At 45.2% G+C, this 24997-nt stretch overlaps 1 protein-coding gene across 1 annotated transcript in view; it reads right to left on the bottom strand.

Annotated features, from left to right (window-relative positions):
* Nucleotides 1–24997, bottom strand: part of COL3A1 (collagen type III alpha 1 chain) — a 2242195-nt gene that overhangs the window by 255328 nt on the left and 1961870 nt on the right. Inside the window, exons 42-43 of the mRNA XM_068244947.1 lie at nucleotides 7665–7718; nucleotides 7458–7565 (exon numbers count right to left, since the gene is read on the bottom strand). Coding sequence (XP_068101048.1) covers nucleotides 7458–7565; nucleotides 7665–7718 — 162 coding nt within the window. The remainder of the gene's footprint in view (nucleotides 1–7457; nucleotides 7566–7664; nucleotides 7719–24997) is intronic.

Raw genomic sequence — 24997 nt, 5'->3', positions numbered from 1 at the left:
GACTTCTGCTGTACTAAGCTAACACTCATAGCCTAGAAGAGACTGCAGTGTAAGTTACTTGCGTTACAAGATTCAGTGCCTGATTGTGCCTTGCTACTGTATGATTGTACTGTGTGTGTGCGTGGTGTTCTCGTATTCGGCCTAAAGCGCAAAGCTGATCCGAATATGAAAACGCGGATTGTGTGTAGATCACTCGACAGCAGAGTGGGAGTGTCTAGCGGCAGCTAGTGGTGGCAGTGAGAAGTTTTCTGAGGGGTCACAGCCTTGTGTCAGCTCGGCTTAGCCTGCTTCCCCTCTCGATCTGGTCAAACCCGCAGTCGGCAACCGTATCTGCAGGCTTGCCGCGGGGCCGGTTCCTGACAGGGAAACCTACCTATGCCTGCCTACCTACCTACCTATACTAGGGCACCTACCTATGCCTACATACCTATACTGGGTCTCCTACCTATGCCTAGATAACTACTGGGGCACCTACCTATGCCTATCTACCTATACTGGGACACCTACCTATGCCTACTTACCTATACTGGGACTCTTACCTATGCTAACTGCTGGGGCACCTACCTATGCTTATCTACCTATACTAGGGCACCTACCTATGCCTATCTACCTATACTAGGGCACCTACCTACCTATACTGGGACTTCTACCTATGCCTAGATAACTACTGGGGCACCTACCTATGCCTATCTACCTATACTGGGACACCTACCTATGCCTACCTACCTATACTGGGACTCCTACCTATGCCTAGCTAACTGCTGGGGCACCTACTTATGCCTATCTACCTATACTAGGGCACCTACCTATGCCTACCGACCTATACTGGGACTCCTACCTATGCCTAGCTAACTACTGGGGCACCTACCTATGCCTATCTACCTATACTGGGACACCTACCTATGCCTACTTACCTATACTGGGACTCCTACCTATGCCTAGCTAACTGCTGGGGCACCTACCTATGCCTATCTACCTATACTAGGGCACCTACCTATGCCTGCCTACCTACCTATACTGGGACTCCTACCTATGCCTAGCTAACTACTGGGGCACCTACCTATGCCTACCTACCTATACTGGGTCTCCTACGTATGCCTAGCTAACTACTGGGACACCTACCTATGCCTAGCTAACTGCTGGGGCACCTTCCTATGTCTACCTACCTATACTGGGGCACCTATATGCCTAACTACATACAAGAAGATAATAAGGTCGTTGCTTCATTGTGGACAGACCAAATTTGATCAGCTGGACAGTCACTGTTGTTCTATCATTGAGCTACCACAGCCCGGCGACCATATGGGCTTGAAAACTGCCACGGCCTGCACTCTCACCATGGTGCGCACCAGTCCAGCACGGCCGTCACTACGCAAACAGCTGTTTGCGGTGCGTTACACAGTGAGTTTGGTGTGTCAGTGTGAAGCAGTACTCTAATTACACTCCCTGATTGATGTATACACATGCAAGATGTTTGAAAGCACATTAGTCCTGCAATTTAGCATTCAATGTGATTTCTGCCCTTAAAACGCTGCTTTGCGTCAAATCCAGATTTTTCCCCGGGACTTTTGGTGTCTATCCCACTCATCCATGCCCCCCTCCAGGTTTTAGACCCCTTGAAACATCTTTTCCATCACTTTTGTGGCCAGCATAAATGTTTCTAGTTTTCAAAGTTCGCATCCCCATTGAAGTGTGATGATTTGCTCAGCTGCCTACGCAGGCAGCCAGCCTTTTGACCATTGTTTTGATTTGCATGCTGCAGGACTCTGGAAAGAAGAGCTTCTGTCAGTTTTGCAGCTTGTGCTTGCAGAGGAATTTGCATACGTTGTCATGCAAATTGCCTGGCCACATTCATTGGAGGCGTGTACTATAAGTACTATGTATTTCCCACAATGCTTCGCTGTTCATAAGGATTTCGTCCTATGTAACACTCCTGGTGGGGTGTCAGCCTTGCTCTCTGTTTGAACATCAGCTTAGAGTAATTCCTAAATCTGCGCTAGGCAGATTTCCCTAGTGCTGTTAGGATTGTATTATCTGTATTGCCTGTTCTGTCTTGTCTTGCCTGTTTGCCATTGTCCTGTCACTATGGTGGTTGACAGGAAATGGTTCTGATCTCTGTTCTTGGAGTATAGCTGGTGCAGCGGTTGCTACCAGCTATCTCTTCTGTTCTGTCTCCTGGGATCGCACTAGCTACTTTTTGCTAGTGCCGGGGATCCTTCTGTTCTGTCTCCTGGGATCGCACTAGCTACTTTTTGCTAGTGCCGGGGATCCTTCTGTTCTGTCTCCTGGGATCGCGCTAGCTACTTTTCACTAGCGCTGTGGATCCTTCTGTTCTGTCTTCTGGGATCGCGCTGGCCACTTTTCGCTGGCGCTGGGGATCCTTCTGTTCTGCTACTCTGTACTTGGATCGCGCTAGCCACTTTTCGCTAGTGCTGTGGATCCTATCTCTCGCTTGTCCCTGTTTTCGTGTGTCTGTCTGCTACGCTTGCTGGAGGCTCGGTGAGGTAACCGTTAAGCAAGCGCTCGCGTCCTCTGTTTCATGTTTGTCTGTTAATGGTTAGTTAGGCGTGCTTGTCTCTATTGTGCTTATCACGTGGAGACCGCGCATAACCGCGTGCACTGTTGCGAATGAGTGTTGTGTTCGCGGTTAGCTAGCATTTGTTTTCCGTATCTCCTCATTGTATTATTTGCTGTGCCTTTGCTAACCTCGTATTCTGTTCTGATCTGCCTTGTGTCTCGTCTGGCGATCGCACCTCTCGCGATCGCGTTCCTATTTCATATCTGCTGTTGTGTGTGTGCGGTTGCGGGGTGGCGACTGGATTGGCACACACACATACAACCTGTCCCTTTGCTCATTCTCATTCGCAATCGCCTCTCTTGCGATTGCGTTCTGCGTTTTGTACAATTCCTGTCTGGCATTTGTGGAGGTACAGAGGATTGGTTCCTCTGCACTCCCCAGCGCCATCTGCCGACAGGAATTTTCCCTCTACGGGTGCGTAGCACCTTTTGCTGGGTTCCTGCAAATTATACGCTTGTGGAGGATTTCCGCCGTGTCAGCGCACGCGTTGTGCGCTGATCACGGGGAAAGTTCCACAATCGTTACATGAAGTCTATTGCGGTTCGCGGAAGTTCGCCCAAACCGAACCTTTTGCGGAAGTTCACGAACCTAAAATCGGAGGTTCGGGCCATCTCTAGTGTGAACCCTTCACTCTGGATTATAACCTGTGTGGGCAGCCTCGTTTTACCCACACTCACCCTCTAAGACCTCCCCAGATCCAGAGGCAGGGTTCAATGGCATATCGGGGGACACAGATCCTGTCAGCATCAAAACACCACACAACAGGCACCGCTGCGATGGAGGGTCACATAGGCACTACAACTGAGAAGCTCCACATAGCATAATATTGTTTAATAAAAGATGTATTTAAAAACATGAATTTCACTCCCAAAGAAGATGGGTCTATAAGCATTGTACAGGCAGCGGAATTGCAGTTACCAGACACCGCTCACACGCGCAGGAGGCTGGGATCTGATGCGGCATGCATCAGATCCCAGCCTCCTGCGCGCACTTCCCGACAGCCAATCACATGGGACATAGCTCCGACCTACGCGTTTCATCAGATTACTGACTCATCAGGGGCTGACGTCATTACGTTTACCGGCTCCTATATACTCTCAAACCACCTCCCTCTCAGGAAAAAACCCTCCCACTTGTCACTTACATTTGAATCCTTAGAAAGGCATTTGTGTGAGCATTGCTAAGGGGCAGCAAGCATAATCAATAGATACGATTACACACAAAATTAAGAGCATTAAAATACATTAAAAAGGAGGAGTATTAGAATAAAGATTAAATTAACCGCAATTCACAGTAATTACTTTTTTGCCAGGGACGGAGCATAAACACACCGAGGTCATCAAATCATTAGCACGCTGCGCTTTGCTACAACGCTTAAAGACACACTCCCACAAGTGGACAGGGTAGTGCCGCACCTTCAAAAACTGCGCAACCACCCCTCCCCCATTTAGACAAGGCAGCATCAAACCGCTGAGACAACAAAGCGCCACCCTCACCAACACAAAATATCAAGCTTACCAAAAAGTACAACCAAAGGTGCTGTATCGCAATACCAGCCCAAGTTATTGCTCACATGTGGTATAACATGCGATTCAGCATGCCGTGCACAACATGAGAATTGAAATGATTAATCTCTGTGTGAGCACCCTTCACCCCCCAACCCCCTCCCCCCTCCAGGGTTTAGTGTGAAAAAATCCCTCATCTAACATATCCGGAGCGCCCTCCTAACTACCAACCCAACCAAGTCATAAAATACAAATTATATCAACATTACAACAAATTCTAACTGTTAGCAATAAAACAATTTATATCTAATTCCACGTTCAACCAACAAGGATCAATTGTCTGCAAATCAAAGACCCACTTAGTTCCTTTTTTCGAAATTTCTCTGATTTTATTACAGCCTCTCCAGCTTGGAATTAGTTTCTCAGATCAGATCGGTTTTACTCAGATCAGGATTAATGCAATTTTAAATGATTTTAGATCATTTATTTAATGTATCTATTTAGAATAGTACAAATAGTGTACTAAGTATAGAAAAAAAAAGGCCACAAATATTAACAAATAAACAACATAGTCCAGAAAATAAAAAGAATACTTAGTTGCTTAGTCTGTTCAGTCTTTTGGTCTGACTCCGTCCTTATTCACCTCACTAATACATGCTAAACTGGTTCCAGAGATCTCTGGACAATTCCCTTTGACTTTACAATGTCCGTTATCTTGAATTTGTGCACTGAATAATACATTTAATAAAGCCTTGCTTTTGTTTAAAAAGAAAAAAAAAAAAAGCTGGTTCCAGAGACAGAACAATTGCAATCTAAGTGGCTAGGGGTGGACTTGGGGATGGATGTAGATGCAGAGGATTGGGAAGATGCATTGGACTCTCGCACGTCGTCATATATCTCTGCAAATGGTAAACTTATTCAGTTTTTTATACTTAGGCAGGCATATCTTACACCTAAACATTTAGCTACAATTAAATGTACCGCAGACTCCCTTTGCCCTAAGTGCTCCTTTGCCGAAGAAGTCTTTCTAGCATCTTATCTGTGCATGCCCAATTATTGATGACTTTTGGTCTTAAGTATTTAGGACCTTTATAGAGATCCTAAATAAACATTTGGATTGCCAAGTTTTGATCCTGACATCATAGCCATATGGTTACAACACAACCCCAGATGTTGCTACTAGGGGATAATAAATGTCTGGGGGAGGGGGAGGGGGGAGGGTGTAAAACCAGGGGATTGAAAAGCCCTATGAGTACCTAAAGCATCTGTTATAAAGACTAAACTATATCTTTAATTGTATAGCTAAAATTGTATATACTTAAAAGAAACAGAAATGTCAATGGCTCTGACAAGCTGGGATGAGTCACAGGTGCAGTAAAACAAGGGTTATTTCCTGATCTCCACCACCTCCATCTCAAGTAGCCTGCAAGAGGTGGAGTGTAGCTCACCCTCCACTAGAGCTGTGTGGATGTATTACTCTGGTTGCAGAAGTTAATCTACAAGACCCCAACATAAATGCAAAGATCCAAGTTAATTTGTCTGTGGTACACACTGGTAGAGGAGCCATGGTTTAAATGTATACGTGAGTGCATATGCAAGAGAGATTGGCAGGGCTTCCAGACAGAGGCTGCACCCAAATTAACTACCTACATAGATGTGCAGAGCGCAGAAAAAATGGGCAAATTACACAACTTGCATTCAAAACAGCTACACCAAAGGAGGGTGTTAGCTTCAGCAAAATATGTGTACAAATGATTCTCTCTCCTGCTGTACAAAACAAATGTAAGTATACCTATGGCTAGCTGCATCCATGTGCTTCAGTTTGCATTCAAATTTTTAGCTTAGGGATTAGTGCATAATTTGCATCTGATTTATATTCAAGGTGTGTAATGTAGCCCCTGGGGGGATCTGCACACCTATGTTGGTTTCATTTAATTTGCAGCCTAGGAGCTCTGTCAATTGTTTGCTGTTTTTGGAAAAAAAGAAAAACGTGCATACCATTTATGATTGGCAGCACCAGGTAAGAATTATGTTTTAACTATTAGATTAGTGGTTAGGCCTCTTCCGTCATCGCCGTGGAAGAGTCTAGTAGGGAATAATTTGTGCACATATTTTTGCTGAAGCTAGCGCCTTCCTTTGCTTTACCTGTTTTGAATGCAAGTTGTGTAATTTGCCCATTTTTCAAGCTCTGCACATCTATGCAGGTAGTTAATTTGGGTGCAGCCTGTCTGAAAGCATTGCCAATCTCTCCTGCTGTACAAAACAAATGTAAGTATGCTTATGGCTAGCTGCATCCATGTGCTTAAATTTGCATTCAAATTTTTAGATTAGGGATTAGTGCATAATTTGCATCTGATCTGTACTCAAGGTGTTTTATTTTAGCCCCTGGGGGGATCTGCCTCTGCTGGTTTAATTTCATTTGCAGCCTAGGAACGCTGTCAATTGTTTGCTGCACTTTAATACATATGCCTAGCACAGAAAACATGTGCATCCTTAATCAATATAAAGTATGATTACTAGACAATGGCACTTTCTGTTTTAAATAGAGTTATGGTGTATACATTCTGACACCAAGAAATTATAATAGGTCACGATGGAGCTTTGTGCTTAGCTATACAGCAAATTAATTATGCACATTGCACTTGTTAATTTATTAGGAGGCTATTTATGACATTTTAACAGCTTCTAAGGATAGTATATACAATTTTCAGGGTGATGTAGCAAAAATAAATTATGCACATAAACAGGATTGTTTTAAGCAGAAACATTAAAAGGTGTAAATGGAAGGAACTTTATTGGATTTTGACTCTGGATGGAATTTTATATTGTATATCTGTAATATTATTGTGGGCATTAGCTGAGCAAATGTTAACTTGTGTTTAGGCACTTTGTCTATGCTTATCGAGCTGAGGAAGTGGACACAGGCCAACAGTGCCAACAGTGAATAAAATATACTGGTGTTGTATATCCTAAGAGGTAAGAAACCTTGTGTATTACTTATATAGAGTATAGTTCAATCTGATGATTTGTGTACAGTATAATGTTCTGGAAATATGCTATGCTTATTTGGTAGGTTTTTAAATTCAAATGAAAGCTGCTTAATTAATGCATTCAATATACTATTGTTGCTTTAAATGTGTGGTGAACATGAATGTATTGTGCGTTTAAATTTGACATCAAATTAATGGTAACTTGAGCTACATTTTTCCTAAAACATTTAATTGAGATCTATAAGATAGGTGGGACTGTATTAAGGGAGACAGATTTTGCTACGTGGATCCTGCTATAGAGTTGAACTAAACAAATCATCATCACAAACTCTGCTCAGTGCATTTTAAAATATTTTAAAAGTAATGTGACAAGTTATAACTTACAGTTTCTCCTCTGTCACCTGGCTTCCCAGCAGAGCCTATGGGTCCTGGAGAACCTGGATGGCCTGGAGCTCCAGGAGTACCAGGAGAGCCATTTTCACCACGGTCACCCTGTTAATGTGGTAAAGTAACAAGTAGATTTCACAATCAAAAGAAATAAAGCTACAAATAATGTTTTTTAAAATGTTAGATTTTGGAAATATTATGTACCTTAGCACCTGGTGTTCCATCACGTCCAGGTAAACCATCAGAGCCAGGATTGCCCTAAATCAAAGTAAAGATTTAATGAAAAATCAAAATTGCATTTCTTAACCTACCCACTACACCCTGAAGAACAATATAGATGTAACTACCATACAAACAGCCGCATGAGGTACAAAATCTAGATGGTATACAGGGGCGTACCTAGAAATCACTAGGCCCCCCTGCAAAACTTTGGATGCCCCACCCCCTCCGGTTTCTGCAATCAATTACATTAGTTTCTGTAATAAAACATGCATGTTTTCACACATACTGTACAGTTGCACATGGTGTGCAGAAAACGCGTACAGAAAACCAACAGAAGAGTGTGCTCCCAGTCTTAGCTTATTAGACTCACTCTTCCACCACTTGTGCAGCAGAACTGGCTCTGCAGACTTCTCCAGCATTAATACAGTACGGAGCACTTGGAGAGGTGTAGAGAGGTTGAGGACTGGGCACTTAACACAAGACCCTGCTGCACACTGAATAGAGATTGCCTACAAATATTTGTCTACAAAACTTTGTATGATTTGTTATCAGTGGCTGAGCAGATGCAGTCATTAGAACAATTGTGCAGAGAGCAAAAAGTTTTTTTTGCCTCCGTGCCCTTAGTTGTCAGTCTCTCAGCACAGGGAAAAGAGTCAGTCTCTCATCACGGGGCCCCAGCGGCTGCATCCCTTGCAGGGTTTATTGTTTCGCCCCTGATGGTATAAACAGTTTTATTCCCAGAACAATCACTTCTAAAAAATCTTATTAATAGATAAAAATAACATAATTATGAAGGCATGCCCTTTCCCCATAAAATCAGCAAAATCATCGTATCCTACAAGTGGCATAATCAGCATGTTCCTCAAATAATAAAAGTATACACTATAAGGACTAGCACCAACAGTATAATCATAAATAACAAAATCTCTTAACCAAGGAATGTGCAGTATAACCAAACTACATAATTGCAACCTCAAAAAAGTAGTTATACAACCGCACCAGACCAAAATGTAATAAGAAAAATTATTTTATTTGTCACCAATATTAAAAACACATACCATATATACTCATGTATAAGCCGAGTTTTGGGGCCCACAAAAGTGGCCCAACAGTGGGGGGTTCTGCTTATACATGAGTCATACTTCTACCTTGGCATGTGTCCCCCTGCTGAGGCAGAATTAACAGCTGTTGAACTCCCCCAGTATCTGCCGCCATGCGTCCCCCATTGGAACAGTATTCACAGCTGTTGAACTCCCCCAGTGTCTGTCACCATGCTCCCCTCCCCCCTCGCCGGAGAGGTAGTTGCACTACCAAACACCCCCCCCCCAACTTGAGTTGCAGCAAGTACCGCTCCGGTGGGGACACATGGCGTCAGACACATTTTTCAGTGGGTTGTGTGGTCTGCTGCTCCAAGGGTTAGTTATTAAAGAGCCCTAGAAGGTCTTCGGCATTTGCTGCATGTCCTCGGCTTATACACCGGTCATTTATTTTTATTTTTGTTTTTTGTTTTAAAGGTAAAAGTTAGGGGGGTCGGCTTATACTCGAGTCGGCTTACACTCCCGTATATACGTAATATATGCAACAGGGTCCACAATACATGACAGTGCAAAAACTAAGGCAGAGTCTGCATCCAAAATACAGTACATGAATATAACAATCAATTATATAACCTGGGTACGAATAAAGTGCAAATGCTAAATGTGCAATAAGTTTTAAGAAAATCGCCAATAAAGTGCCTGTGCTAATCAATGAGAAGGCACACACTGGGAGGAGCAAAATGCTTAATTAGTTGTGATGAAAGGTGGATGTGACTAAATAGGTGCAGTTTAAAGGATGTGTAGATAAAAGAGCTAGATGTGCCCATAATAAATGTGGATAATGCAAGAGGTATTAGGTAACCAGAGGTGCCCCCAGTATTAAGTAGCCAGAAATGCCCCCCCCCCTCCCCACCATTATATAGCCAAAGGAACTCCCTAGAATTAAATGGCTTAATGTACCCGCCAATGTTAGTCGACCAGAGGTGATCCCCAGTATTAGGTGGCCAGAGGTGCCCCCAGTATTGGGTAGCTAGTGGTGCCAAACACAGCCAAGCCACACAATCTCCCCAGTACAGACACATACACAGTGTCAAACCCCGAAAGACACACACACACACACGGCTTGATTCATTAAACTGTGATAACTCAAATATCACACCTTATCAAAGTTAACACGCCTTATCAGAGTAGCATAATGAGCGCTATGAACTTATGCCTGCTAATTGGCAATGGCAGTTGTCCTGCTCTGAGCCCCTGTGGGTTTGTAGCGTTTCCTATGCTACTCTGATTAGGTGTGTTAACTTTGATAAGGTGTGATATCTTTGATAAGGTTTGATATTTGAGTTATCACGGTTTAGTGAATCAAGCCCACAGTGTAAACAGACACAGCAACACTCTGCCCCTCAATCCCTAGCAGTCTGTTTATTTTCTCATGTCTTCCTCCTCTCCTCTCAGCAGAGCCCAGCACAAATGTGCAGGGGGCGGGGCTAGCTCTCCACTGAAGTGTGGAGTGTAAAGACAGGCCAGAGGTTGTGGGGTTGGCACTGTGAGAGTTGCATGCAAATTCGGTCAAAGCCCAAATCAAATCAGGAATGTTGTAGGCTATGTATTAATAAAGATCTGCATATATAATCATCACACAATACTATCAAGACACATTGTGCTAGCATGTTGAAAGCATTATATTGTTATGCATATATTATGCCATACTAAAAACGCAGGAAAATTGGCCTATGTCATAAGGACATAATGCAATAATTATTGAAAGTATACTGTACCAGACATTCATTTATCTCCTAGTTTACCCTGCACAAAAAGCAGACTACAGGGCTATTCAAAAAAGTACAGTAAATACAAATAGTCTCCTGCACTCATACAATCACCTAGATATATTAAATACATACAAAGAACAATAAAACACGTGTAAAAATCTGTCTTGTTTGCCAACAAAGCAATCTTTGACACCCAAAATCCACACAACATTCACTGCCTCACACATCCAACTATGGGTTGGAATGATAGACCTGTTCATAACCCCTTGATTGAATAGCATAGACTGGTCTGTTTGTGTATATAAATGTGGCAATAGTAAGCTTGTGGTGAAAAAGTGTTGAGAAGTTCCAACTTTCAAAAAACAGTACCAAAGTGAATACAAACGATGTGCAGTAGGTAGTCTACGGCAATCATTGGCCATTTGCTATGCAAGTGAATAACTTAAAACAAAGTCTAAAATGCAGTAACCACTCAGGCAAAGTGTAATGTCTATGTCACTCTTAAAGGAATACTATCAATACCCAAGTGTTCTAAAATGACAATGTACTAATAATATCTAAGTAGCTGTGTAAACATTTTCCTACTTTTCATGTTAAATATTAGAGGCAAAAGCTTTAATTTTTTGAGTATAGGATTTAGCTATATTGGGACAAATCAATTGCAGAAGGGGTGTCTGATTCAATGCACAGCCAGTGTTGCATATCAGACTACAGAGTATTTTTCTCTGAAAGCAAAAACAGTATGAAAAGCTGTGACAATTACAAATGTTCATAACAAGTTTCCTCTGCTCTCTTCAGACACTTCAGTCAGAAACACATGACACAGAAGCTGCAGCTGTTGGGAGCTTTCTCTCTCTCTCTTACACAGAGTTACACACAGGGTTAACTGATCAAGTATGAGGGGAATTTCCCCTCCTCTCATGGCTCAGTCTGCCGTCAGTTTTGGCGTCAGTAAAGTTTGAAAGTATTTTGCTAACAGTAAACAAAGAGGTTGGTAGTGAAATGTATACACCAGTAGGGATGCTCAAATCCGAATTCGAGAAATGCCCAGATAGTTCTATCAGGATATCTCCCAGTAAACCTGTGCGGGCTGGGCGGGGGGGGGGGGGGGGAGGGATCAAGCTTACCTGTCTGACGTCTTATTTGGTCCGTCCCTGGCACCTCCCACGATACGGTCCACGCGCATCACGTGACTACAAACACTTCCTCCTTCAACCCGGAAGGAGGAAGTGTTTGTAGTCACGTGACCGCCACGTGACCGAAGAAGTCGTCAGACAGGTAAGATTGACCCCCCCCTTCCCGCCCAGCCAGCACATGTTTATTGGGAGATAACTGGATAGAACTATCCAGGTATCTCCCAAATTCGGATTTGAGCATCACTGTACACCAGTACTTAGCAGCACTTCCCAAACAATTCCTACCTCAATTGAAAAAAATATGTAAATCGATAGTGTTCCTTTAAGCCGGTTTAAAACCAAGCGGCATGCAGTACAGGACGGTCGGCCATAGTTAGAAGTATTACGTGATTCTTCAATTCATTCTGATCACATGGAGGGGTGGAGTTAATGTCCTCAGAAATTACTGGTCATTTGTCATGCAAGCGGATAACTTAAAACAAAGTCTAAAATGCAGTAACCACTCAGGCAGGCAATGTGTAATACAAAGTGTAACGATGAGTGTTAGCAAAATAGAAGAGTTCTGATTATTTGGTGATCTGCAGTATCACCAATAATGCAGATACTATATCTGATTATATGGTGATCTGCAGAATCACCAATAATACAAATATAGCAAACAGAAAGGTAAATAAGTGACCTTAGTCACCACTTTATTGCACAGAGTGAAGTGATTGGTGCAGACAGTAATTTACTGATAGATTCTCAGCAGAAAGCTCACCAGCGGAGCTGGAGGTTACAGATAGCAGTGCAGAGCACCCCTCACCAGTAACAAGGGCTCACTGGTGAGAGTAGAATGGTCAGACAGATCGGGTTGGCAACAGACAGGCAGATCAAGTACAAAATCGGAAGGCAGAGGCAGAAAGGTTTAACAGGCAGAGTCGGCAACAAGATCAGATGGGCTAAAGTACAGAAGTGTAAAGCGGAAGAGTAGTCAGGAACGAGCCAAAGTCATACACAGATAAATACAAAGAATACAATCAAAATACTAACTAGAGATAGATGTATATCGCAAACACTGCATATACATCTATCACAGGCAGGAACCTGACTAGGTCTGAGCGCTAACACGAGGTATTCGCAACAGCAGACAAGGAACATCTGACAGCCAGCTCATTAAATGCTGAGGATCACTCAGCAGAGCCGCCCAGAAGCCCAGCGAATCAGGAGGCTTCATGAGGTCAGCTGACCGGAAAGTCAGCTGACCTTCCTCCTGGAAAGATAAAGGTCCTGCCGCCGGGCGCACGCACGCAGCCCCGTCTCTATGCGCGGCTGAAGGACCTGTGTTCACTGACTGTGCGGCGGGGAACGCCGCTGGCGGGTATGCGGAATCGGCGGACACTAGTGTTGGGCGAACATCCAGATGTTCGGGTTCGCGAACATTCGGCCGACGGTGTCCCGATGTTCGGTATGTTCGGGCCGAATCCCGAACATAGTGGAAGTCAATGGGGACCCGAACATTCCTGCTTTGCACAGCCTCCTTACATGCAACATACACCAAATTTTCAGGGTATGGGGAGGGGGAGGGGGGGGGGGGGTATAAGAGGAAATTATTTTTTTCAAAAAGACCTTATAGTTTTTGAGAAAATCGATTTTTTCGTTTCAAAAGAAAAAATGTCTTTTAAATGCGGAAAATGTCAGGTTTTTTTTTGCACAGGTAACAATCTTGTATTATTTTCATAGAGTCTCCAAAGTGGGAAGAGTTATATTTACTTCGTTCTGAGTGTGGGAATTAAAAAAAAAAATGACGTGGGGTCCACTCCCCCTTCCCAGACCTATTTAACCCCTTGTCGGAGCACCGGCCACGTGGGGCACCGCACCCTGAGGCCGGTGCTTTGCATTCTGGCTATCCCAGCCTGCATGGGGGACAAGGGGTTAAAGAGGTCTGGGAGGAGGGACCCCACGTGGTTTTTTTTTAAATACCCACACTCAGAACGAAGTAAATATAACTCTTCCCACTTTGAGGAATCTATGAAAATAATACAAGATTGTTACCTGTGACATTTTCTGCATTTAAAATACATTTTTTTCCTTTGAAACTGAAAAAAATCGATTTTCTCAAACAATATAAGGTGTTTTTGATTTTTTTTCCCCTCTTATTCCCACTTTTAGTCTTAAGATATCATGTAAATTTGGTGTGCTTTGAGGACAAAATGCATGCGCAAAGCAATGCATTTTGTCGCCATGCAGTGATAAATATAATAGAAATTAGATATTCCGGAAAGTGGCAACGCTAACCCATCACAGATGTTCATGGTCCTTGGTCGGGGAGTGTTGCGTAGTCGTTTCCAATCCACAATTGATTCATTTTAATTTGTGTCAGCCGGTCTGCATTTGCTGTGGAGAGGCGGATACGCAGATCTGTAACGATGCCTCCGGCAGCACTGAAACAGCGTTCGGACATAATGCTGGCTGCAGGACAAGCCAGCACCTCTATTGCGTACATTGCCAGTTCATGCCAGGTGTCTAGCTTAGAGACCCAATAATTGAAGGGTGCAGATGGATTGTTCAACACGGCTACGCCATCTGACATGTAGTCCTTGACCATCTTCTGCAGGCGATCGGTGTTGGAGGTGGAACTGCGCGATTGCTATTCTGTGGGCTGCTGCATGGGTGTCAGAAAATTTTGCCACTCCAAGGACACTGCCGATACCATTCCCTTGTGGGCACTAGCTGCAGCTTGTGTTCTTTGTTCCCCTCCTTGTCCTGGGTTTGCGGAAGTCAGTCTGTCGGCGTGGAACTGGCTAGAGGAGGAGGAGGATGTCAATCTCCTCTCTAATGTCTCCACAAGGGCCTGCTGGTATTCTTCCATTTTGACCTGTCTGACACTTTCTCCAATCAGTTTTGGAACATTGTCTTTGTACCGTGGATCCAGAAGGGTATAAACCCAGTAATCCACGTCGTCCAGAATTCGAAGAACGCGCGGGTCGCATTCAATGCAGTCTAGCATGAATTGAGCCATGTCTGCCAGAGTCCTAACAGAATCCTCATCATGTTCTTCTGAGCTTGATTGTTGTGATGCACCATCATCATCCCCAGCATCACGCCATGGCCCCCTTCTTCCTCGTCTTCTTCTGCTGTCCATTCCCGCTGAATTGTGGAAGTCCAACGTGCACCGCTCTGTCCCTCAGCAGTGGGGGCATCCAAGTCCTGCTCCAACTCCAGCTGTTCCTCGTCCTCTTCTTCATCATAGCTGGGACCAGCGTTTCCTGAGGCAGATTGCCTGATGTTGGTATCATCATCACGCTGATCGTTGTCCTCTTGAGATTCCCCCACTTGCATCCTGACTGCGGCTTCCTTGATCTGCAACATTGATTTCTTCAGTAAACACAGAAGTGGTATTGTAATGCTGACTGAAGAGTTGTCACCGCTCACAAGCAACGTGGATTGCTCAAAATTTTGGAGGACTTGGCAGAGGTCCAACATGGTGGCCCAATCAGATCCACAGAAGCTTGGTAGCTGTCCGGATGCGCCTTGGTACTGCACCGTCATGTACTGGACCACTGCACTCTTCTGCTCGCAAAAGCGTGTTAGCATGTGCAGCGTAGAATTCCAGCGCGTGGGTACATCACACACCAAGCGATGGTAGATTGAACCGCTCCTGCATCTTGGTGAGTCCCTCCGAAGCAGTACTGGACTTTCGGAAATATTTGGCCACTCGTCGCACCTTCAGCAGAAGATCTGCCACGCCTGGGTATGTCCTCAGGAACCGCTGAACAACTAGGTTCATAACGTGGGCCAGACAAGGGATGTGTCTCAGCTTAGCCAACTTTAAAGCGCGAATGAGATTGCTCCCATTGTCACACACAACCATGCCTGGTTTCAGGTCCAACGGTGCCAGCCACAAATCGGTCTGTTCCTTGATTCCCTTCCAAATTTCTTCACCTGTGTGCTGCTTATCTCCAAGGCAGATCAGCTTCAGTAAGGCTTGCTGACGCATGGCAACAGCTGTGCTGCACTGCTTCCACGTTCCTATTGCTGGGTTACCATTGCCGGATGAGGTACAGCTTTGAGAGGCGTTGGAGGAGAAGGAGTCAGAGAGGTAGGTGCTGTTATCGACTGAGGGACGCCGGTACAGCAGTTAGCGGCGTTTGCAAAACCCGCGCCTTAGCCGGTGAGGAGTCGCTGCCAGGCTCCACAAGGTTCACCCAGTGCGCCGTAAGGGAAATGTATCGACCCTGGCCAAACGCACTCGTCCAGGTGTCAGTGGTGAGGTGAACCTTGCAGGCAAAGGCATTTTTCAAGCTTCTGGTTATTTTGCTAACCACGTGCTCATGTAACGCTGGCACTGCACACCGCGCAAAATAGTAGCGGCTGGGAACCATGTAACGTGGGATGGCCAGCTCCATCATGCACTTGAAGCTGTATGTCTCCACCACTCGATATGGCAGCATTTCGCAGGCCAGAAACTTGGCTATGCTGGCTGTTAGTGCCACGGCCCGGGGGTCATTTTCTCTTGCACTCAAATATCTCCAGGACAGACAACTGAACCGTAGGATCGCACACTGAAGGGCAGTTGGTTGTTGTCGTCGTCGAAGACTGGGAAACGTCAAGAGCACTATTGCGGAAACTGACATCGTCGTCTACTACGGATGTTTGTGCACCACGTAATGGCTGGGCTGCTGCTGAGGAGGGTATGGTGACCACAACGGAGGCAGTGTTGCTGGGGGCTGGAAGCGAGCCGGTACCCTGGCCTTGCGTGTTTGACCACAGAGTGCTATGTTTGGCTACCATGTGGCGGCGCATGCTGGTGGTGGAGAGGTTGTTGATATTTTTCCCCCTGCTCAGTCGGGTCCTGCACACCTTGCAAATCACCATGGTAACATCCTCCCTGCAGTCTTCGAAGAAAGCCCAGACTTTGGAGCTCCTGCTTTGCTGGTGAGTTTGGTTTGTGCCTCTTTTGCGTCTCAATTGTACGCTTGTTGTGTTCGAAATTCCCCGCCTACTTTGTGGCACAAGGCGACCTCTTGCAGTAGTGGGTTCTTCAGCAGACTCATCTGTACTGCTATCCCGACGGCGAGGTTCTACTTGATAATCCGGGTCTGTGTCCACATTATCCAAAACCTACTCTTCCATCTCCTCATCTGTGACTGTGTGCAGTGGAGTAGAGCTCCCCAGAACAACCTCTGCGCACCTCACTCCCATGTCTTCCAGATGTTCTCAGTAGACCTCCTGCAATTCCAATTCCTGCGCACATTGCTCAGGGATTTGGGTGTCTTCGTCCTCGCCTTGCATTTCAGTGAGTGGTGCATTTTCCTCAGACAATGGTTGTGAATCCGGGCACAACATTTCTGGCTGTTCCATTGAACTTTCACAGGTGGAAGTTTGTGGGGGTGGGAATAGCTCCTCCGAATAGCCCATTGTGTCCTGAAATAAGTGTTCAGACTCGTTATTTTGCCATTGTGTGCATGGTTTAGCTGCTGGTTGTGTCACCTTTGTGCCCACTAGCTCCTTGTAACTGGCAGAGGACCTCGTGCATGACAAGGATGTGCTGGTGCTGCTTAACCCGCTGCTGGATGCTTGAGAGGTCATCCAATTAATTATCCGGTCCTGGTCTTGTGGATTAGTGAGGGTTGTTTCCTTGGACAACATGGGCGGTATTGAGTGGGTTTTCTTAGGTGCTCCACTGTGACCTCTACGTGAACCGTCAGGGGAAACATCTCTTCCCTTGCCCCTCCCTCTTTCACTGGATTTCTTCATTTTGGTTGTACTGATCCCAGCAGTACACGCTGACTGGCAGTACAGTGGCAATAGACAATGTTATATACTGGTGGTGGCGGAAGTACTACTGATCCCAGCAGTACAAGCTGACTGGCAGTACAGTGGCAATAGACAATGTTATATACTGGTGGTGGCGGAAGTACTACTGATCCCAGCATTACACGCTGACTGGCAGTACAGTGGCAATAGACAATGTTATATACTGGTGGCGGAAGTTCTACTGATCCCAGCAGTACACGCTGACTGGCAGTACAGTGGCAATAAACTATGAGGCTGGGGGGTTCTGGCTAGCCTGGCTGGTGAGAGTCTAACTAACCTGCCTGCCTACCCAAAGCTAAACCCAAACACAAGTGGCGGTGCAATCACGCGGATCAGGTATTTATTTACCCGAACCACGTGACCCGCTCGGCCAATCGCAGCACGAGCCGCGTGTTCGTGTCCGAACCACGTGACCCACTCGGCCAATCACAGCGCGAGCCGAGCGTTCGGGGAACATTCGGCCACGCGCTGTCAGTCTGAACACATGGCCGAACACATTGCCGACCTTGCCGAACACCATGAGGTGTCCTGCGAAGCCCGATCCGAACCCAAACATAGAAAAATCCGGGCGAACCCGAACAGTGGCGAACACTGTTCGCCCAACACTAGCGGACACGCCGCTCTCCGCCGTGACGGTATCCCCGCCGCATGTTACAGTACAGCCCCCCTTGAGGAGTGAACACATGGAAAGACTTCACACCTCTCATACTAGATGGTAGTGCAATGACATACGTTACATCAATGATCTTTTTGGATACAGGGTATGAGCCTATAAATCTGGGTCCCAACTTCGCTGAGGGTTGTTTCAGCGCTAGATGCCGGGTGGAAACCCATACCAAATCCCCTGGCACAAATTCCCACTCTATCGAACGTTTTCTATCCGCCTGCCTCTTCTGGGTAAGAAAAGCCTTTTCCAGATTATTTTTGACTATAGCCCAAATCTCCTTCAAGGATCCCTGCCACACTTCCAGGGCAGGGAACGGAGGAGATGCCACTGGCAACGGGGAGAACTTAGGAGATCTCCCCGGGACCACCTGGAAGGGTGAAAAGCCCAATGAAGTGCTCTTAAAATTGTTATGCGCAAATTCTGCGAAGGGCAGAAACTTTACCCATTCCAACTGGGCATCAGCCACATAGCACCTAAGGAATTGTTCCAAAGACTGATTAACCCTTTCAGTTTGACCATTGGTTTGTGGGTGGTAGCCAGACGAAAATGACAGATTCATGCCTAAGTGATGACAAAAGACTCGCCAGAACCTAGATACAAACTGGACTCCCCTATCTGAGACCACATTTTTTGGTATGCCATGTAAATGAAAAATGTGCTGAATAAAGAGACCTGCCAGATCCTGAGCAGAGGGGAGTCCGTCTAGGGGAATAAAATGAGCCATTTTGCTGAATCTGTCAACTACCACCCAGATAACCGTCTTTCCTTCTGACCTAGTGAGTTCGCCCACAAAGTCCATCGAGATGTGGGTCCATGGTTCCTCAGGTACTGGCAAAGACTGAAGGGTGCCTGCTGGAGCCTGTCTAGACGGCTTATTTCTAGCACAGACTGAGCAATCTTTGACAAACTCCCTACAGTCCAGGGCCAGAGACGGCCACCAAACACACCTAGACAGCAGATCCTGTGTCCTTGCAACCCCTGGATGCCCTGCGTTTTTATGGGCGTGAAATAACTGCAGAATCTGCAGACATAAGGGCAGTGGTACAAACAAAACCTGTTTCCTGTTGATAAGGGCTTAATGCAAGTGACCAGTCCTCCCATGTCTCAGTGGCTGCTACAACCACCCTCTCTGGCAGAATGTTTTCGGGGGTTGGTGGCTGTACTGTTTCATGTTCAAAACATCTAGACAGAGCATCAGCCTTGATTTTTTTACTTCCAGGCTTATAAGTAATTATAATTCTGAATCTAGAAAAGAATAATGACCAACGAGCCTGTCGGGGGCTGAGCCTCTTGGCCCCTCAATGTATTCTAAATTTTTATGGTCGGTGTAGACCGTGATCACATGCTCTGCTCCCTCGAGCCAATGTCGCCACTCCTCGAACGCTAGTTTGATAGCCAGTAATTCTCGATTTCCAATATCGCAATTTCTCTCGGCAGGAGAGAATTTATGCGAAAAAAAGGCAGATGGATGCAATCTGCCTTGAAAACCAGAGTGCTGAGACAGCACAGCCCCAACCCCTATCTCTGATGCATCCACTTCCACAATAAAAGGGTAAGTGACATCCACATGTCGCAAAATAGAGGAGGAGCAAAACATATTTTTCAAAGATGAGAAGGCAGAATGCGCTTCCTCAGACCAGTTGTAAGTGTCCGCCCCTTTTTTGGTGAGGTCAGTGAGAGTTGATACCACAGATGAGAATCCTTTAATAAATTTTCTATAGTAGTTGGCGAAACCTAGAAACCTTTGGAGTGCCTTCAGTCCTGCGGGCTGTGGCCACTCCAAAACGGCAGACACCTTATTGGGATCCATGGAGAGTCCAGAAATAGAGATAATATATCCCAAAAAAGGAACTTCAGACACCTCGAAAAGGCATTTTTCAAGTTTAGCATACAGGTAGTTCTGTCTGAGTTTCTCCAAAACAAATTTCACATGTTTCCTGTGTTCAGACAAATTTTGTGAGTAAATTAAAATGTCGTCGAGGTAGACTAGAACAAAACACCCCAGAACCTCTCTGAATATCTCATTAACAAACTCCTGGAAGACGGCAGGCGCATTACACAGCCCGAAGGGCATGACCAGGTACTCGTAGTGCCCGTCGGGCGTGTTAAAGGACGTCTTCCATTCGTCACCCTCCCTGATACGTACTAGGTTGTATGCCCCTCTCAGATCTAACTTAGAGAAGATACCTGCATCAGTAATTTGGGAAAACAGATCGTCAATCAAAGGAAGTGGGTAACGATTTTTTATGGTAATTTTATTCAACTTCCTGTAATCAATACACGGGCGAAGCCCACCGTCCTTTTTCTGAACAAAAAAGAATCCTGCTCCGGCCGGAGACTTAGAAGGACGGAAAAAACCCTTGGCCAAGTTTTCTTTCATGTAATCCTGCATGGCGAGTTTTTCAGGACCAGAAAAGTTATACAAATTACCTCTAGGGGGCATACAACCTGGTCTTAATTCAATGGGGCAGTCAAAACTCCTGTGAGGAGGAAGTTTGTCTGCTGACTTGGGACAGAATACATCGGCAAAGTCAGCATACTGTGGGGGTACACCCTCGATCTGAACCTTGGTGGCACATACAGCAACTCTTTCCATACAATGCTGATGACAGAAGGGAGACCAGCTAGACAATTGGCCGGAACTCCAGTCTATCTGAGGGGAGTGTTTCTTTAACCATGGCATACCAAGAATCACGGTAGAAGTGGCCATTTTGAGTACAAAAAAATCGTAATTTTTCCTTGTGTTACTACACATAACATAAGAGAGCTGGAGTTGAGAGAGAGCCTGCCTGCCTTGTAATGGGGAGTCATCAACTGCCGTGACGAAAATCTGCCTGTCTGAAGGAACCAGAGGTATTCCCCATTTCTTAATGAAATCAAAGTCAATAAAATTGGCCTCAGAACCCGAGTCTATAAACGCCTGGGTAGACAAAACTTGGTCTTCCCAGGTAATAGAACAAGGGAGCAATAAACCTTTATCAGGTAGAGGTAACACTGGCTCGTCTAGGGTAGTACCTCTAGCTACACCTAGGCGGCAGAGTTTTCCGACCTTTTAGGACAGTTTTGTATTATATGTCCCTTTTCGGCACAGTATAGGCAGAGGCCCTCCTTACGTCTCCGGGTTTTCTCTACCTCAGATAATCTGGAGTGACCGATTTGCATCGGTTCATCCTGAGGAGGAGAAGGAGGGGACAAAGCGAGGGGAACAGTTTTAACAGATAGTTTACCCCGAGTTTGCTTTTGATACCGGATGCGGCAATCAATTTTAACTACCAGTGCTATTGCCTCATCCACTGTTTTAGGCTCTGGGTGGCTGAGCATTACGTCAGACACTGGGTCAGATAAGCCGGTTAAAAAACAATCCATTAAAGCAAACTGTCCCCACCTAGCCGACACTGCCCACCTTCTGAATTCAGCGGCATAGGTCTCTACTGTATTATGCCCCTGCCGGAGGATCTTACGTTTCCTCTCAGCAGTCACTGCGATATCCGGATCATCGTAGATTATCGCCATCGTTTTAAAGAATTCTTGTACCGAGGTCAAAGCCTCATGACCATTACGAAGACTGTAGGCCCATGTCTGAGAGTCCCCAGACAACAAAGTCTTGATAAAGGGTATCTTTTGGCTCTCAGAACCTGACGATACAGGTCTCATCTCAAAATACGAAAGGCATCGATTTCTGAAGTTCTGGAAATCAGACTTAGGCCCTGAGAATTTTTCGGGCATGGGCATTCTAGGCTCTACGACTGGAGGGGACTGCACTGGTGCGGTTGCTGTCTGGAGGGTCTGGACAACCGCAGACAGCTGGGTGATCTGTGCCTGTTGGGAATTGACCGTTATCTGCAGTATCACCAATAATGCAGATACTATATCTGATTATATGGTGATCTACAGAATCACCAATAATACAAATATAGCAAACACAAAGGTAAATACGTGACCTTAGTAAAGACTTTATTGCACAGAGTGAAGTGATTGGTGCAGACAGTAATTTACTGATAGATTCTCAGCAGAAAGCTCACCAGCGGAGCTGGAGGTTACAGATAGCAGTGCAGAGCACCCCTCACCAGTAACAAGGGCTCACTGGTGAGAGTAGAATGGTCAGACGGATCGGGTTGGCAACAGACAGGCAGATCAGGTACAAAATCGGAAGGCAGAGGCAGAAAGGTTTAACAGGCAGAGTCGGCAATAAGATCAGATGGGCTAAAGTACAGAAGCGTAAAGCAGAAGAGTAGTCAGAAACGAGCCAAAGTCATACACAGATAAATACAAAGAATACAATCAAAATACTAACTAGAGATAGATGTATATCGCAAACACTGCATATACATCTATCACAGGCAGGAACCTGACTAGGTCTGAGCACTAACACGAGGTATTCGCAACAGCAGACAAGGAGCATCTGACAGCCAGCTCCTTAAATGCTGAGGATCACTCAGCAGAGCCACCCAGAAGCCCAGCGAATCAGGAGGCTTCATGAGGTCAGCTGACCGAAGAGTCAACTGACCTTCCTCCTGGAAAGATAAAGGTCCTGCCGCTTGGCGCGCGCGCACACAGACCCGTCTATGCGTGGCTGAAGGACCGGTGTTCACTGACTGTGCGGCAGGGAACGCCGCTGGCTGGTATGCGGAAGCGGCGGTATCCCCGCCGCATGTTACACAAAGTCTATGTCACTCTTAATGTCCTTCGGCCGCCAGCTGCAAGGAGTCTGGTGTTAGTTTGTATTGTATCCAAAGCTGGCGTGCAACCTGACATCCGGCAGTCACCTAGGCGCCAGCCAATTGAAGCCAATGTGTTTCAACAAGAATGCCTATCTTCATCAGGTCCCTGTTCATCAGGGTTCCTGACTAAATGCATTGGCAACAATTAGCTGGCACCTAGATGACATCGTTGCTGGAATTTCGGTTGTACTATGCCAGCTTTGGATACAATACAAACTAACTCTGAGCACTTTGCAGCTGCCAGCTGAAGCTGCCTGTCTGTGGAGCTGCTTCTAAGGGTAAATGTGGTATGTGACCCATGTGACGCGCAGCCAAAAGCTTGGCCCTGTTGTTGCATACCACATTGCTGATTCTGAGCTGGGAGGGTCAGAAAACCCACAACCACGGTCTGCAAAGTGGACAAAAGTTCTTTAATGGTGTGATTTCCCCCCACCATCACTAGTTTCAGCGCTGCTTGGCAATACATGTGCTTGAGAAAGCCATAGTGTTGTGCCCTTTGTTGTTAGTCTTTCAGGAGTGTTGAAAGAGAGGGGGTGCTAATAAAAGAAATGCAGGAGGAGGGTGGAGAGGCCTGGTGTGGCCCATGTTTTCCCACCACACCCCCCAGTGATGGTACCAGGTGCTGTACTGTCTCTTGCAGGCTACTGCCCACTGAGTGATGCAAGGTCATTAAGTGAGTGGTGAACGACATGTAGCATCCCACTCCATGCCTGGTTTTCCATCTGTGCATGGTGATGCAGATTTGGCTAGACACAGAGAAACCAATGCCTGGGAGAGGTTCTCCATAATATGCTCATGTAGTGCCAGCATACAGTAGCTGTGCATGCAAGGAAATGCCTGCTTGGTATTTTCCAACGATGCTTAGCACAGGTCATCGGGTAACAGAAAGAACCAAGTCCACAATGCTGATTGGCAGTAGCTGCAAGGCAAAGAGCATGGCTAGCTGAGAATTCTGGTCAATGACTATTTTGTTTGTTGGCCCCATAGTCTAATGACTTGCACAGAATTATGGTAGTGTGGGCTGAAGGGACTGTGAGCTAGGGGAGCTAATGGGGTCACTGGAGTTCCCAGATTGTGTCGACAAATGTCATCTGATACCGTGAAACCCACCGGCAGAACTTAGTACTTCCTTGCTGCTGGAAGTGTAAACTGTTTCAACTGCCAACTGAAGGAGAACTCCACAAACACCAATGCAGGTTGTAAGATTCAAAAAGTTTATTAAAAATAAAAGATAAAAAATACACTTTCTACTCCATGTAACCAATGAGAATTACAAACAACACAATCTAATATCACAGTCTTCTTATTATCTTCTGGTCTTCTTTCTATAGAACACTTCCGGAAGCTAGGAGGAAAACAACTGGTTAACAATAACACATAACCTTCCCACCCGGTAAGTATTTTCTCAGCGTTCCCACCCACTTTAATGAAAAATGGACCTTATTTGGATTTCCTAAACCCTGAGTACTAAAGAAATTTCAGTTTAATGCTTCCCTGACAAAACCATTATATAGTACTTTAAACTCTAAGTTTGCTGATCAGCAAAATCTTTCTTAACTCAATAGTAAATAGAGTACTCTTGTTTTTTTTTGTTCTCAGTCTGATCAATTATTCTGGCTATTTTTCTTGTTCAATAGTTCAGCCGTTTCTTAGGAAAAGCCAGAATAATAAATGTATAAGTTAGATGGTTAGGAGTTAATAAATTGGTTGGTTAATAAGTTAATAATAAATAATAAAATAAATAAAATTGGTTAGTGAATTACTAAACTCTTAGTAAATTAATAAGGTTACTAGAACTAAATAATAAGAAGAAAATAACTCCGTCACTTGTTCCTATGAGCAAAACTACTCAATATGCTTGCCCAAAAAACAGCAGAAAAATAAAAGCACAACAGTTTCTTTATAAATCTCAGCTTCTACCGCTCCTGTATGTAATCTCTTCTGTTCTTTTGCAGGACCAGTCTATTGCCAGAAAAATAGTCTATTAACAGGTACTTCTTCTAAATCTTTCAACACTACTGGTAAATGGACATATTAATCATTTCTCCTTTCTTTCACAGGAATCCAGTCGGACCACTCTTCCCATAGGTAAGTATTTCTTCCAATATAACTTCGCACTATCTTGTGCACCACACATAAAATAACCAAAACAAAATGGCTTCTTGCATTTATTACTTTGGTAA

The sequence above is a fragment of the Hyperolius riggenbachi genome, chromosome 7 (genome assembly GCF_040937935.1).
Source record: "Hyperolius riggenbachi isolate aHypRig1 chromosome 7, aHypRig1.pri, whole genome shotgun sequence".
NCBI classification, from domain to species: domain Eukaryota; kingdom Metazoa; phylum Chordata; class Amphibia; order Anura; family Hyperoliidae; genus Hyperolius; species Hyperolius riggenbachi.
The sequence above is the reverse complement of the archived record's forward strand: the minus strand, read 5'-3'. Positions and strand labels throughout refer to the sequence as shown.